Source organism: Heterodontus francisci, chromosome 38, assembly GCF_036365525.1.
Source record: "Heterodontus francisci isolate sHetFra1 chromosome 38, sHetFra1.hap1, whole genome shotgun sequence".
In the NCBI taxonomy this organism is placed as follows: domain Eukaryota; kingdom Metazoa; phylum Chordata; class Chondrichthyes; order Heterodontiformes; family Heterodontidae; genus Heterodontus; species Heterodontus francisci.
The window spans coordinates 31,013,295-31,030,136 of NC_090408.1; the positions used below are offsets into that span (position 1 = coordinate 31,013,295).

General features: G+C 42.8%; 1 protein-coding gene across 2 annotated transcripts in view; it reads left to right on the forward strand.

Moving 5' to 3' along the window:
* clpxa (caseinolytic mitochondrial matrix peptidase chaperone subunit Xa) overlaps window positions 1–16,842 on the forward strand; it is a 46,878-nt gene that overhangs the window by 8,828 nt on the left and 21,208 nt on the right. The window contains exons 4-6 of one of the 2 annotated variants that reach the window (XM_068018022.1): window positions 235–389; window positions 3,499–3,658; window positions 13,435–13,476. In XM_068018022.1, the coding sequence (XP_067874123.1) occupies window positions 235–389; window positions 3,499–3,658; window positions 13,435–13,476 (357 nt within the window). The remainder of the gene's footprint in view (window positions 1–234; window positions 390–3,498; window positions 3,659–13,434; window positions 13,477–16,842) is intronic. The other variant, XM_068018023.1, reaches the window with a different exon arrangement.

A 16,842-nucleotide genomic window follows, 5' to 3' on the forward strand; every position in this document is an offset into this window, starting at 1 on the left:
TTTGCCAAATAAAGACTGACAGACATTTGTTTAATTTGGGAAAAATGGAGGTCTAGTAACTTCTTGGTGAAATGGAAACTAAAGTGTTGAAGCTGATTTAAAAACCTGGATGGTTAATGTGCTTCTCCTATATCTTAGAAATTCAGCAAATTTTTTAATGTGACACAAATTGAAGCTGACTGACGAAGCTGATATTATACAAACGTGTTTTAGGAAGTCTTCTTTTATCTTCAGCTTCAACTCGCTTTGTGAAATGTGAAAAATGCCACCATTTTTTTGTGGTACTGTCTGAAGCAGACTCCAAGAAGAGCTTAAACAAAGAGCCAGAATCAGCAGCAGAAGCTGTGAAATTAGCTTTCCAACAGAAACCACCACCACCTCCAAAAAAGGTGAAATATATCCATTTGTTATAATATATAGTTTGTATATGGTACTACATATTTCTACAAACTGCTCTGTAATAACCTTGCACAAGGTGCCAAACTGAAATTACACTGATATTCAGACACCACTTGAGAGACATTGTTAGTTATTCATTTGGATTGAAGAGCTGTTGGAGTTTCTTTATTGCTACTCTCCCTCAGTACTGTTCGGATGTGTCGACTTAGGTTATGAACTGTGGTGGGGCTTAAGCCACATTGTTCTGACTTGGAGAACTAACACAAGCTGAGGGTTAACTTGAGTTGTGCAGTTCTTTTTCTGATTGCGTAGGTATTCTTGTTTTCATTTGATAAAGTGTGTACATGGAATTTAGTGTTGTATTTTTAGTCATTATTGTTCATTCAAACATACAACCACATAGTGTTAATCAGTGTGCATCAGTAGATCAGACATTGAAAGCAATTGGCCTCTTGACTTCCTCTTGGCATGAGAGATCTACTAGTGGGTAACTGTATGTTTGTGCATTTATTAAAATGTCTTGTGTCTCAGACACATCTGTCATTGACCAGATGGTGCCTGTTTTTACAGATGGCAAACTATTTTTAAAAAGATAAAGAATACTGTTGCAACTGTTCTCTGACCTCAACAGTTTATAATTAGCTAGATTTGCTGGTCTTAAACGCAAAGGCCAAGTTAGCAACTAAACATTGTAACCATAATCCAGATCGAAGACTTCCCAAGAGCAATAGTATGGGAGGTGTATTTGTATGAATAATGGTCACTTGGGCAAAGTACGAGGGAATGTAGAGATCTTCCATGGAAATATAATTCAACAAATATTTTCAGGAAAGGAGTAGAAAAATGGAAAGAATTGGTAACAAAGATTGTTGAAAGATTTTTGGCAATTTTACACAAAACAAAGGTAAAAGCATCTTGATGGAGCCTTGCTATGTCGGGTTCCTGGATGGAAACAATGGCGGGAATTTTATGCTGGCGGCAGGTGTCTTGACGTCGGGGAAAACTGATGTTGAGATCCCCGCGTTACCTCTTTTCCAGAAGGCCTGCCGAATTTAGTAACGATCAGGCACTTCACTGGACAGCGGTGGGACTTCCATAGGATTTAGGACCCCGTTGCCAGAAGTCCCAGCCTTGCTGTGCTGCTGGCCAGTCAGAGGCTGGCAGCTGCAGCGCTACCACTGCCTGTAGCTGCAGTGCCCAGACACCAAGGAACAGCATTGAAACCAGGCTTGAAGGAGGTCGTTGGGGTTTGGGGGAGGGGGCGGGAGAGATGGTGAGGAGTGGGGGGGGAGGGGGGTTGGCAGCAAGGGCGGGGGGGGGGGGGGGGGGTGGCCCTCATCTCTAAACCCGCTATGGGGGAGAGCATAAAATTCCACCCAATGTATCTGGTCCATCTCCAACTGGCTGTCATTTATTTGGAGAAAGTATTGTTTCCATCAAATATATTTTGAGTGGCAGCATTGCCCTTTTATTACAGTCACAGCCACACTAATCACATTGCGTTGACCTTGGACAGGACCACCATTTTCCCTCCCATGAACAGTCTCTAACCAAGAACAGGCTGGGAACTGCTCCTTTGCTTCTGTCAGTGTCTCAACACTTGAGTTAAGTCTGGAAATGAGCCTTTTTCATTATATAAACATAGTGGCATGTGACGATACTGGTTGTAATTTGAGATGGTGCAGGCAGAAAATCACTGGATTAAATGGCCGGAATTTTACGCTGGACAGACGGGAGCCAGACTCCGACGTAAATGTCGGTGCCAGTCCCGCTCCCGCCCAGCCTGGGGAACCGTCCCGTATTTTACAGATCCCCAGGCTTCAATTGGCTCGAGGCAGGACTTCCACCCACTTGAGGGAGGAGGTCCCGCCTCAGTGAGCTGTCAGCCAATCAGCGGGCTGGCAGCTCTTAGTCTCAGCAGCGCCACTGGGAGCGGTGGCCACTGCTGAGACTGCAGCCCAGCCGACTGAGGAGGACGCACTGGAACCGGGGACAGAAGGTAAGTTTGGGCAGCCTCACCAGGGGAATCGGTCGTGCCCTGGTGAGGCTAGGGTGGTCGTTTGGGGGGAGGGGAGCGTCTTGGATCCCGGGATTGGGTTGGGAGGCAGGGGCAGCCCTCAATTGGGCACCCTGTGCCTGATTACCAGGCCCCCCCTCCCCCCCGGGGTGTGGAAAGGCTGACAGCTACAGCTGGGTGGCCTTTCACGTCCCCGGCACACCCGCTTGCCACGGGTACCTTACCCGTGGAGGTGGGCGAGGGCCCTTAAGTGTCCGGGAAGTGGCCACTTAAGGGTCTTGATTGGCCTTGGTCAGGTGGGTCGCTTCTCACCCCGCCCCCCCGTCGGACCTCCGAAAACTTGGTCAGAGGCGGAATTGGGGCGCTTAGGCCTCCCGGAGCCTGCCGCTCAATTTTACGCCGCCCCCACGCCACCATCCGACCCGCTGGAGCAGCGTAAAATTCCGGCCAATGTGTTGCCTTTGGTATATTTGTATATATACTTGTGAACATTTACCAATATATTTGATGGCATTTTTGTTAGATTAGATTAGATTAGAGATACAGCACTGAAACAGGCCCTTCGGCCCACCGAGTCTGTGCCGAACATTAACCACCCATTTATACTAATCCTACACTAATCCCATATTCCGACCAAACATCCCCACCTGTCCCTATATTTCCCTACCACCTACCTATACTAGTGACAATTTATTATGGCCAATTTACCTATCAACCTGCAAGTCTTTTGGCTTGTGGGAGGAAACCGGAGCACCCGGAGAAAACCCACGCAGACACAGGGAGAACTTGCAAACTCCACACAGGCAGTACCCGGAATCGAACCCGGGTCCCTGGAGCTGTGAGGCTGCGGTGCTAACCACTGCGCCACCCTACACCACGATATTCAACTTGTGCATGTATGTGCCATAGATTACTACTAATTCATTTATACTCTTAAGGATGGAATAATTTAGTTCAAAGTTATGTGACTCACTTCTAGTCTTATGTGGTATTTTTATGTATGTTATAGCCTTGTATGCTTGCATCTCACTATATGCTAATGAACTACTCTTGACATAGTCTGATTTTTAATTTTGTTTCAGATTTACAGTTATCTTGATAAATACGTGGTTGGTCAGTCCTATGCCAAGAAGGTGCTTTCAGTTGCTGTGTACAACCACTACAAGCGCATTTACAACAATATTCCAACCAGTCTGAGGCAGCAAACAGAAGTGGAAAAACAGGCCTCGCTAACGCCTCGGGGTTAGTATTTTACTATTTTTCTGAACACATTGTTAATTTTTAGTCTTTTAAAGTTCACTGTGTTGAATTGAACTGGAGGGGAAATGCTGTTGCCCCCACTTTATTAAGAGTTTGCAAAATTATTGGAAAGGGGTGGGGAAGAATAACCAATCCTGTTTACAAGTTGGTTAATATTTACCTTTTGTATAGAGCTGTTTTCTTATGTCTGTCCAACAGACATAAAATTGACATGGCATCAGTGTATTGCAGCAACATATTTACTATTTCACAGACCAATAACTCAGGAGATCAGATGCAAGCAAGGTGCTTGCCCAGGGAGGGTGAATATCATGGTCTAGTGGAATAAATGCAACTAACAATTTTGAGAAGCAAGTCATATGACCACACTGATATAAAATGCTACACAGCAAAAAAGCTCCTAAATAGAACAACAATCTTGAAATCACTTGTGTGCAATCTACAGTTACTTTTTTTTGATTCATTCATGGGATGTGGGCGTCAGTGGATATGCCAGCATTTATTGCCCATCCCTAATTTGCCCTTGAGAAGGTGGTGGTGAGCTGCCTTCTTGAACCGCTGCAGTCCATTTGGGGTAGGTAGACCCACAGTGCTGTTAGGAAGGGAGTTCCAGGATTTTGACCCAGCGACAGTGAAGGAACAGCGATATAGTTCCAAGTCAGGACGGTGTGTGACTTGGAGGGGAACTTGCAGGTGGTGGTGTTCCCATGTATTTGCTGCCCTTGTCCTTCTAGTTGGTAGAGGTCGCGGGTTTGGAAGGTGCTGTCTAAGGAGCCTTTGAGCATTGCTGCAGTGCATCTTGTCGATGGTACACACTGCTGCTACTGTGCGTCGGTGGTGGAGGGAGTGAATGTTTGTAGATGGGGTGCCAATCAAGCGGGCTGCTTTGTCCTGGATGGTGTCGAGCTTCTTGAGTGTTGCTGGAGCTACACCCATCCAGGCAAGTGGAGAGTGTTCCATCACACTCTTGACTTGTGCCTTGTAGATGGTGGACAGGCTTTGGGGAGTCAGGAGGTGAGTTACTCCCATCAGGATTCCTAGCCTCTGACCTGCTCTTGTAGGCACGGATTTATATGGCGACTCCAGTTCAGTTTCTGGTCAATGGTAGCCCCTAGGATGTTGATAGTGGGGGATTCAGTGATGGTAGTGCCGTTGAATGTCATGGGGAGATGGTTAGATTTTCTCTTGTTGGAGATGGTCATTGCCTGGTATTTGTGTGGCGTGAATGTTACTTGCCACTTATCAGCCCAAGCCTGAATATTGTCCAGGTCTTGTTACATTTCTACACGGACTGCTTCAGTATCTAAGGAGTCACGAATGGTGCTGAACATTGTGCAATCATCAGCGAACATCCCCACTTCTGACCTTATGATTGAAGGAAGGTCATTGATGAAGCAGCTGAAGATGGTTGGGCCTAGGACACTACCCTGAGGAACTCCTGCAGTGATGTCCTGGAGCTCAGATGATTGACCTCCAACAACCACAACCATCTTCTTTTGCATTAGGTATGACTCCAGCCAGCGGAGGGTTTTCCCCCTGATTCCCATTGACAGTTTTGCTAGGGCTCCTTGATGCCATACTCTGTCAAATGCTGCCTTGATGTCAAGGGCATTCACTCTCACCTCACCTCTTGAGTTCATCTCTTCTGTCCATGTTTGAACCAAGGCTGTAATGAGGTCAGGAGCTGAGTGGCCCTGGCGGAAACCAAACTGAGCATCACTGAGCAGGTTATTGCTAAGCAAGTGCTGCTTGATGGCACTGTTGATGACACCTTCCATCACTTTACTGATTGAGAGTAGGCTGATGGGGCGGTAATTGGCCGGGTTGGACTTGTCCTGCTTTTTGTGTACAGGACATACCTGGGCAATTTTCCTCATTGCAGGGTAGATGCCAGTGTTGTAGCTATACTGGAACAGCTTGGCTAGGGGCGCGGCAAGTGCTAGAGCACAGGTCCTCAGTACTATTGCCGGAATATTGTCAGGGCCCATAGCTTTTGCAGTATCTAGTGCCTTCACTCATTTCTTGATATCACGCGGAGTGAATCGAATTGGCTGAAGTCTGGCATCTGTGATGCTGGGGACTTCAGGATGAGGCCGAGATGGATCATCAACTCGGCACTTCTGGCTGAAGATCGTTGCAAATGCTTCAGCCTTATCTTTTGCACTGATGTGCTGGGCTCCCCCATCATTGAGGATGGGGATATTTGTGGAGCCACCTCTTCCTGTTAGTTGTTTAATTGTCCACCACAATTCACAGCTGCATGTGGCAGGACTGCAGAGCTTAGATCTGATCCGTTGGTTATGGGATCGCTTAGCTCTGTCTATCGCATGCTGCTTACGAAGTTTGTTAGGCAGATAGTCCTGAGTTGTAGCTTCACCTGGTTGACACCTCATTCTGAGGTATGCCTGGTGCTGCTCCTGGCATGCCCTCCTGCACTCTTCATTGAACCAGGATTGGTCCCCTGGCTTGATGGTAATAGTAGAGTGGGGGATATGCCGAGCCATGAGGTTACAGATATTGGTTGAGTACAATTCTGCTGCTGCTGATGGCCCACAGCGCCTCATGGATGCCCAGTTTTGCATTGCTAGATCTGTTCGAAATCTAACCCATTTATCACGGTGATAGTGCCACACAACATGATGGACGGTATCCTCAATGTGAAGGCGGGACTTCGTCTCCACAAGTACTGTGCGTTGGTCACTCCTACCAATGCTGTCATGAACAGAAGCATCTGCAGCAGGCAGATTGGTGAGGACGAGGTTAAGTATGTTTTTCCCTCATGTTGGTTCCCCCACCACCTGCCGCAGACCCAGTCTAGCAGCTATGTCCTTTAGGACTCGGCCAGCTCGGTCAGTAGTGGTGCTACCGAGCCACTCTTGGTGATGGACATTGAAGTCCCCCACCCAGAGTACATTTTGTGCCATTGCCACCCTCAGTGCTTCATCCAAGTGGTGTTCAACATGGAGGAGTACTGACTCATCAGCTGAGGGAGGGCGGTAAGTGGTAATCAGTAAGAGGTTACCTTGCCCATGTTTGACTTGATGCCATGAGACTTCATGGGGTCCTGAATCGATGTTGAGGACTCCCAGGGCAACTCCGTTCCTACTGTATCCCACTGTGCCACCACCTCTGGTGGGTTTGTCCTGCCGGTGGGACAGGACATACCTGGGGATGGTGATGGCAGTGTCTGGGACATTGTCTGTAAGGTATGATTCCGTGAGTATGACTATGTCAGGCTGTTGCTTGACTAGTCTGTGGGACAGCTCTCCCAACTTTGGCACAAGCCCCCAGATGTTAGTAAGGAGGACTTTGCAGGGTCGACGGGGCTGGGTTTGCCGTTGTTGTTTCCGGTGCCTAGGTCGATGCCAGTTGGTCCGTCCAGTTTCATTCCTTTTTATAGACTTTGTTGCGGTTAGATACAACTGAGTGGTTTCCTAGGCCATTTCAGAGGGCATGTAAGAGTTAACCACATTGCTGTGAGTCTGGAGTCACATGTTGGCCAGACCAGGTAAGGACAGCAGATTTCCTTCCCTAAAGGACATTAGTGAACCAGATGGGTTTTTACAACCATCGACAATGATTTCATGGCCATCATTAGACTAGCTTTTAATTCCAGATTTATTAATTAAATTCAAATTCCACCTTCTGCTGTGGTGGGATTCAAACCCATGTCCCCAGAGAAATACCCTGGGTCTCTGGGTTACTAGTCCAGTAATAATACCACTACACCACCGCCTACCCCACTTGTTAATGAGTGACCCTGCAGATCTATTGTGGATGTTTCAGTGAGTCTGTGTATGATATTGAAAGTGTTGATTCATCTTCAGTTATCAAATATAAAATGAAACCAAGTATCACTAATTTATTCAGACAGAGTTGATAACCTGGTGTGAATAAAAAGTTTTTATGTCTCTAATACTTACATTCCATATACATCAGGTTAGGCCCATTATCAAATGAGCAACATCTTGGGGACTGTGTCCTTGCAAAATCTCTTGCTGACTAATGCTCACAATAGCCATGTCATCTTTCTTTGTTGGTACATTGTAAAAGCACAACACCTGCAGTCAACTGAGTTATTTTTCTTCCATTCTTGACAGTCCACTGTAAACTATAGATCTGTCATTCTAGACAATCACTACTTAAATTTGGTAATACACCTTTTCAGTTGAAAACCTTTATTTGTAGAATTGCTAAATGGTTTATGCGTCATTTTGAGTTGACTGCTGGGTCAACAAATTCCCCGCAGTAATAACCATGTCGACTTGATCCATGACTATTTCACGGGTAAGCGTATAGAGCGGTCTCCTGAAGATGGCCAAGCATCACCATTCTCATGCTGTACTAAACATTGTTTGCAACATAATCTAATTTAATCTTCAGTTTCTAGAATAAAGCTTAAAACAATCAGATGGTAAATAAGTCACTACTTTTTTCCCCCTGTTAACCACTACTGAGCCATTATCCTGATGTTTGTGAAGGATAAACAAGGAAGAGGTTAGATTATCCACTCTTTGGAATCTCTGTGTACATAATATAAACAGACTTGGTCACTTAAAAAGTTTTATTAAATTTGAAAAATAATTCCACACTAACAGTTTTGAGCCACTCTAAAGTATGCTTCTCTCATAGAACTAAAGGTTGTTCTAGGCCTGGATTTCATTTCATCATTGGGAACCATTTATGTGGCTCTGGCACATCTCCAGAAAACACAATTCTGCAGGAGCACTGTTCTTGTGTGGTTTTATTTTAATTGAGCAATGGATGTATCCTCTGATATATGATAAGCTTCAAAGAATGAGGAACACAATACCAAAGTTAGGCAATATAACATTGAGTTAACCAGATTTTCAAATGACATTGCCAATTTTTTGCTTGTTTCATGTATATATTTGCTTTTATTAAGCAAGAATATACATGTATAGTCTTTCCATAAAAAATGTCAATGAACCATCAAGGTTAAAAACAACAGTTGTTAATTTTGTTTGTGTAGTCTAGTTTATGTAAAGACATATAAGTCTAAAACAACAGAATGTTTCTTTGTATGCATCACTCTGCAAAGTCATTCGGTTTCATGCAAAGTGAGCAGGACGTGGGCACAGCAAAACCCAAGCATGATTGGGGGGGTGGGGGGGTGGTGTGGTCGCAGAGTGGGAAAAGGTTATCAAAAATGGTTACTTCATATACTTTGGGAGAAGTATTAAGGAAGAGCTTTTGATATACTTGAGTTTTACAGCTGTTTTCAGGCAGCATTAACTTGTGCAGAGCAACTTAAAGCTTTTCATGTGGTTGTTGCTGTGAAATAGAGGTTTGAAAAAAAATCCATTTTGACAGGTGACAAAATCTCAAATATTTTGAGTTTTGTACTTTCTCTTTATTGGTTGTTGAAAGAAAGCCAAAAGGATTTTAAGATGTTCCTTTAGCATTTGACACACAATGAGATTCAAGAGATCAGAAATAACAATCCTCTGAAAATCTGAACAATGGTCCTACTTCACGACTCCAAGGTGAAAAAAAGAACAGATGGATTAGCAGTCCTGCAGATTTTTGCATCAGTCTAAACAGGGGCAAATTAAAGGTGTATGAAGTAGTACTGTTGGATTTGACTTGTACACATGTTACCAGTGTGTTTGGGCTCCCCAGCAACCCAGCCTGGAGTAACCAGGTGTCTTTTGATATGGTTATCATGGTTATAGACTGGCTCCATCAAAAAGAACTGAGGATTGATCAAAGGCCACAACTCTTATGCTATAAGGTGGTTTGGGGTGATTTGTGATTCTCTAAGTGAGAACAAAGTCTTAAAAGTAATGGAAAAGCAAAATACTGCAAAATATTTGAAATAAAACTAAAAATGTTGGAAATACTCAGCAGGTCTGGCAGCATCTGTAGAGAGAGAAAGAGTTAACGTTTCCAATTAATAACCTTTCATCAGACCTTGAACTTGTCCTTGTTCAATGACCTGAAACATTAACTGTGTTTCTCTCCCCCCTTAAAAGTCATGGTTTGTACTTGGTTTAATTATTGCACCCACAGTCCTAACAAAATGGGGGATAGGTTTCATTCAAAGAGTAGAAACTCCTGGGCTGTCGTGATTTATATTAGCATTTGAAAGGTGCCACGAGGAAAAAGATCCAGTTAGTGTCACAGGTTGGAAAGTCGTAGATGCCTTTTGGGCTGCAGGTAGGGTGGAAGGATCTGGGATGCAGTCATATCTTTGATCTTGAGTGAGGCACTGCTTGCAGGAGGAATCTGGCCAAGGCCACAGGTCAGCATTGGGCACAGAGAGATGGTCATGCCAGTGGAAAAGAAAACTTGGGAGGGGCTGGCACTATAGAGCATTGTGGCACAAATATTGGCAGCTGGGTGAGAAAGTTAAGTATGAAGCACTTACATGGAAAATTTAAAACATAACAATTTAAACATAAAATCTGCTGGAAATAGCATGATGAGACTGTAAAATATAGAAGAATCTCTGTCTTGGTCCTTCAACTAGATGAGGGACCCCTATCTGTTTAGGATTTGCTGTCAAAGGATACACAATATTTCAGAATGGCTGCTGAATATCCACTAGCCCCTTTTGCAAGATCTTGCTCTGCAGAATTTCCCTTACTGTGCTTTGTTTTGGTTAACATTCCATCTATGTGCAAGTTTAAAAAAAAAAAAAATTCTTCATTATTTCCATTAGAGTGAGGACTTTGGTCCTGCCATGGCACATTAGTGGATACAAACTCCCCAGTTTAGAAATACTGGGGTGGGTGGGATACTGCAAGCAATTGCTAACTGTTAAATTCCATAGTGATTAAAATATTTCTTCAGCCTGTTTTTTTTACTTGGAAAAATTGGAAATAATGTATTAGAAATCTAAACTTTGTTTTTCAGTAAATTTTGAAAATTATTTACTATATTAAAAAGTTCTCTAATGGTAAAGAGCTTGAACTTGGGCTTCCTGAGCATTAGCTTTGAACTAGACAAAGCTACTGCTCCTTAGACAAGTTGATAGAAACAATCACCAATTATACCATTGAAATTATTTGTATGCTGATTGCTTCTGCTCGCTGCACAGTCCACTGCTCACAGGTTAAAGTCGTCCCATCTATCAAAAGAGCCTGGAAAAAAAAACTAGATGCTCACTGCTGATATAATCATGAGTGTTCCAACGCAGAAACAGCAATTGCCCCCATCAAGTCTGCAATAGTTTTTTTTCCTCACGAGGAGAGCTTGCTCCCCTTGATGTTTAATATTTTTCTGATTACCTGTCTGATTACCTTTTCAAAGAATTTATTTGTGGCAGAGATTTCCACAATCTAAACACTAATTCCTGTGTCAAGAAATCAAGTGTTATTGCGTGAGGTAGAAGATACAGTTGAAATTGAACACTGGTTGAATCGGCTTTCATAGCAACCCACAGCTGAAAAAGTTATCAGCTTGGCAACTATGCTGTAAGGATGGTAAAATCTGTTATGTATTACTTCTGACAGGTATATTTGATGCCTAAAGATCTAATTATGTTGAATGTTTTATTTGTGATCTATTCAAATTACCCTTTTGTTAATGGCTGTCATGAATTCTAATGCACAATGTTTGTTGTGTTCTCTTAGCGACCAACTATTCATCAAAATCTTTAGTGTCAGTTTTTATTGCCAATTTATGCCTGTCAGAAGTACTACGTAACACATTTTACAATCTTTGCAGCATCGTGTTCAAACATGCTGTTAACCTATTTTAGCAGTAGAATACATTTTTTGGTATTTATGAATGGACTGTGTGCTGACAATATTGACAATTAAAATTAATTTAAAGTAGCATAACATCAACATATAGTATTGTGAGGCATAAATATTTTATGAAATATAAAATAGGTTGTTAAACTTCTGCAGTATTTACTTTGGTAAACTGTTATTGTATTTGCATTCAATAGAGATGTAGCTACACTCTTTTCAAATTATACTTGAAGCAGGACTACAGGTATTATTAGAATTTAAGACAGATTGCCTTATTTTTACCAAGAGCATGAGCTGCTACCGCTGTATTTCAGCATTCAGTTTTAATTTCAATTCAAACTGTCTGCACAGATTGCTAACAGTGATTTTTCAAGTTTTTCTGTCTGTGGAATTCTTGACAGTCATTCACCTGGAACTTTGTCCCTTGTATGCAAAAGCTTAAATGTGGTAAACCAGCCTTTGCTGAACCAGAGTTCCAGGTATATGCATTGTGCTAAAGGATAATCTGTTGGCCATTGGTGCTGTAGTACAATTTCTTATTGTGGTTTATGCTTCTAGCAACTATTAGGGTTTATCTTGTAAAATGTAACCTTGGTACAGTTGCCCTTGCTACAGCATGTTATTCCAACTAATACATAACCTGAAAGTATCATGCTTTGGCATTTGGGGGGCGGGGATGGTGGTGGTGTGGTGAAGGTCTGTGGAGTTGGGTGGCAGTTGAGATCAGCATTTGGGTTCTTTTAATGTGGGGCAGGGAGGAGCACACGTGCTCCTCACACCTCCACATTTTGGTAAGTTATTTAACTTAATTGGTGCAGGCGATCCCTAGGGCTGGTTTCCCTGTGCAGTCTGCGATGGCCAACCAATCTTGGAGGGAGGGAACCAAGATGTATATGCAAAGGGCTTATTGCCTGCCTCTTGTTTGCCCTTGCCTAATATGCTATGCAGCCCGCTTCCTGCCTGCCATTTTGGATCCTTCAGTGTCCAGTTTCTGGGCTAATGTATAGTTTTACCATGTCATTTTCTGACTTGTAATCAACTGAATCAGCAGTATGGTTCAGTATTTGATTTGCTTTGTTTATGACTGCTACACTGTGGTTTGGCATGTTAACTTTGTCTCAATTTGTCATACACTGCTGACTTGTAATGCCCATTTTCCTTGTACTTGACTGTATTGTATTTCATCTGCTAATGACTTGCCCATTTACAGATTTTATCTCCACTTTTGTAGGTCCTCTCAACTAGTTTAGTGTCGCGTGCAAATTTGTAATTACTGAGCGCAGAAATAAAAAGCAAGTTCTTTATTAAAAGAAATCAACTTTTTTTTAGTTTTCATGCATCAAAGTGTACTTAGATGTGTACTACAAAATTGGAATTTATTTCAAGTACAAGTGACCTGAGTAGAGTTTAGCACTTTCAGAAACCAAAGTTACTGAACTTTCAGCTTTTAAAGTTGTTTTTAATCTAACAAAAATTTAATTGGGGTCAACCTCAATACAAAATTACAGCTAATGTAGATGTTTTTAAATAATTTAAGTGTGGGTAACTGCCTAAACAGTGGTGTAACTTCTAGGTAGATAGAAGAAAAAACAAGCCATTTAGTTTAGGACCCCAGAGAGTTACCTTTTTTATGAAGTAGAATATTAACTGATGGTTAATTATGTAGAGAATGTGCATTTTAAAATCTTTAATCTGCCAAGACAATTTTTGTCAGTACTGTATTGTAATAGAAATCATTGGATTTTTACTACCTGCCCCTCCTCAAAATGTCAATTTTATGTAGATCTCAACTTGTATACATTGTTTTAAACTGTAGGGGGTGGTTAAAAGAAAGACTTGTATTTACATAAGGAATCAATGTACAGTTAAACTACTCCAGTCTGAAACTGTTTTGAGTATTAGCAAAAGGTTTGTAGACCAGTGTGAAGAAGCAAAATGCAACAGATATATTAAATCTGCAGATTGAAAGTTCATCTATGCCTGTTGCTGCCTCTAGTTAGTTCGATATTTGATACTATTTCTAACCTTTCTCTGTAGAGTTAGAAATCCGAAGACGAGAAGATGAGTACAGATTTACAAGTAAGTTGACTCCATCTTCTCACCTGTGCCCTTTTTTTAGTTTTTCTTTTTTTTGTTTGAAACTGAAAACAGTTCAATTGTTAACTGAATTTTGTATTCTGCCAGACGGATAGTCCTTGGTGGTCTAAAAATGGACACAGGTGATCATAAAACTAAGTTTGTAATTTGTTTCAAATTGAGGTTTCTTCTGAAACAATTTCAGAAGGATAATAAATATAAAATGAAGTGGTGTATTTGAAAAGACTTCTGTCTTCATTAAATAACAAATTGTACAAAATGCAGAACATCTTTCTGAAACTTGAATGAAAACTGATTTTGGAAAGAGAGCACTTACTGAAATTCATCACTAATTTCCACAAGTTTATAATTTTCTGCAAGTCTCTAAAGCTGCCTGATCCTTATTTTTTATTTTCCTATTTGCCACTTTCTCACCTCTCCTAAAACGAGAAAGATTCACAACTTTTGATTGTTACTTTTTTTTAAAAGTTGGAAGTCATTGAAAGCTTGGTTTGAGAAAGCTGCGCAGACATGGGGCTGAATTTTGTGCCTGCGGCAGGGGTCCCGGCACCAAGCTGTAAAGACGGGGGAAATTCTACCTTCGCCAAATGGAGCCCTCCTCCGTCCCTTTAACTACGGTCATCCCGCCTCCAAGAGCTGCTGGCCAATCACAGGGTCGGCAGCTTGGCAGCACCGGTTGTGCCTCTGGGAGCGGTGGTCACTGCTGGTACTGCAAGAGGCCTTGGTCCCAGGCCCAGTGCTGGAGCCTGGATCTGAGGTAAGTGAGGTGGGGCCACTGGGGCTGGACCAGCAAGCCCTGGTGAGGGTGGGCGTTTAGTGCAGAAGGAAGAGTGGTTCAGGGAGGTGCAGGTTTTCCCAGAGGGGAGGCCTCCATGGGGCCACAGATTGTCCACAGAGAAGGGCTACCCCTCTCCAAGCCCGCAGGGAGGTTGCTTCGTTTTACCGGACGACCTCCCGCATGGTGGAGGCCACCCGCCTCCACCACTGGTTAAATCCCAGCGGTGGCAGGAAGATTCCCTTAAGTCACCTTTAATAGCCACTTTAGGGCCTCAATTGGCCTCTGGACGGGAAGACCATCTTCGGCCTATCCCACCCCTAACAAAATTGCATTGTGATGGGTCCCTCCCCACCCCACCTCCGAACCCATCGCGGGCGAGGGTGGGGGTTTGGGGTGCAGGGCCATGAATACTCAGCCCATGGTGTTGGTGAAATGCAGTCTCGTCGTTGTCTCTTGGATTGTTCTATGCGCTAAACTCCACCCACAGTTTTTATGCTAGCCAATGAAATTTCATAATTCACTGCGTAAAGTTGAATCATCACATTTGTAGTTTATAAAAACCTGCATGAAGTAAAATCTGTACACTAGCTCTTTAGGTATGTAATAATATCTGGTGGAAGTGATGTTGCTAACATTTATTTCTTCATCTGTATGCTAAGCCATTATTTTGTTCATTTAAAAAAAATGTCTTTGAGTCCACAGATTTGCAGTGCACTGCTGCAGTTGCGCATTGTCTGTGTATACATATATGTGCATGCCCTCATGATGAGCAAGCTAATGTCGCAATGTCGCATCATGCTGTACTTGTTTCCCATTAAAATAATGCTGTATCTTTTGAAACTAGACAGATTTTAAGAACATAAGAATGTTGGAATGAGAAACGTTCATTCAGACCTTCCAGGTCACCCCATCATCCAAATCCTCCTCCAGGATCTGATCTGACTCTCTCTTCCTTCTCCAAGGCTCTATCGTTCTCCGCTTTGCTGAATCAGAAATTGACACAATTCCCTTTTGAATTCTTCTGTCTACTGTGACAGGAATGTCCCATGGTGGCTACATTATAAACAGTGGGCGTGCAACTTGAACCAGATTTAGAGCCCAATCCCAGAAGCTGCTTGAGCTTGACAAATCTGCATTCTCAGCCTGCAAGATTGTTTCATTAGGCTCGGCAACACTTAATCTGTCCTGTTGTTTGTATTAGAGACAATTGAGGATGACCTCTTAATTGCTATCTGCCAAGCAGGGAGGGATCCCTGACTCAGAAGCTTTAATGCTGGCAATCCGTTTCTGTTATCTTCCATATAAGGTGATGCACCTAGTGCAGTATGACTGTATTCCAAATAAATATTCCGGATGCTTTATTAAATTCTCAGACAACATGGCGCACAGTGGCGCAGTGGTTAGCACCGCAGCCTCACAGCTCCAGCGACCTGGGTTCAATTCTGGGTACTGCCTGTGTGGAGTTTGCAAGTTCTCCCTGTGTCTGCGTGGGTTTACTCCGGGTGCTCCGGTTTCCTCCCACATTCCAAAAGACTTGCAGGGTGATAGGTTAATTGGCCATGATAAATTGCCCCTAGTATAGGTAGGGAAATATAGGGACAGGTGGGGATGTGGTAGGAATATGGAATTAGTGTAGGATTAGTATAAATGGGTGGTTGATGGTCGGCACAGACTCGGTGGGCCGAAGGGCCTGTTTCAGTGCTGTATCTCTAAACTAAACTAAACATGATATTCTCTGAATCTACTGATGTACCTGAACGCAGTTTTCTTTGTAACTGCCATCATATGTTATGATTCTTTGTGTTTGGCTGTTTATTGCATCTAAATTTCTTTAGTGACTCATCTTCATTAATAACGAACCCTTCAGTTTGTAATTTTCTTGCTGTTTTTAGTACCAATATGAATTGGCTTACATTTCTGTATGAGTTGATGAGTCTATTTTACCTCTTAAGTTCTGTAGGAATGTGCAATGTTAACATCATCTGCAAACTTAGACATTTTGCATGCAACAGCTTATGAGAGAATTTTTGCTCAACTGTCTAGTGCATTGTCAGAATACAGTCATCTACATAAGAAAATAGCATAAGAACTAGGAGCAGGAGTAGGCAATTCAGCCCCTCGAGCCTGCTCTGCCATTCAGTACGATCATGGCTGATCTCATTTCGGCCTCAACTCCACTTTCCTGCCCGTTTTCTATAACCCTTCAACCTATTACTAGTTAAAATCTGTCTATCTCCTCAAATTTACTCAGTGTCCCGGCATCCACCGCACTCTGGGGTAGTGAATTCCATAGACTCACAACCCTTTGAGAGAAGTAATTTCTCCTCATCTCTGTTTTAAATCTGCTACCCCTTATCCTAAAACTATGACATCGTTCTAGATTGCCCCAGAAGAGGAAACGTCCTCTCTACATCTATTATGTCAGTCCCCTTAATCATAGAGTCGTACAGCATAGAAACAGGCCTTTTGGCCCACCGCGTCCATGCTGACCATAATGCCTATCTATACTAATCCCACCTGCCTGCATTAATTCCATATCCCTCTATTCCTTGCTCATTCAAGTACCTGTC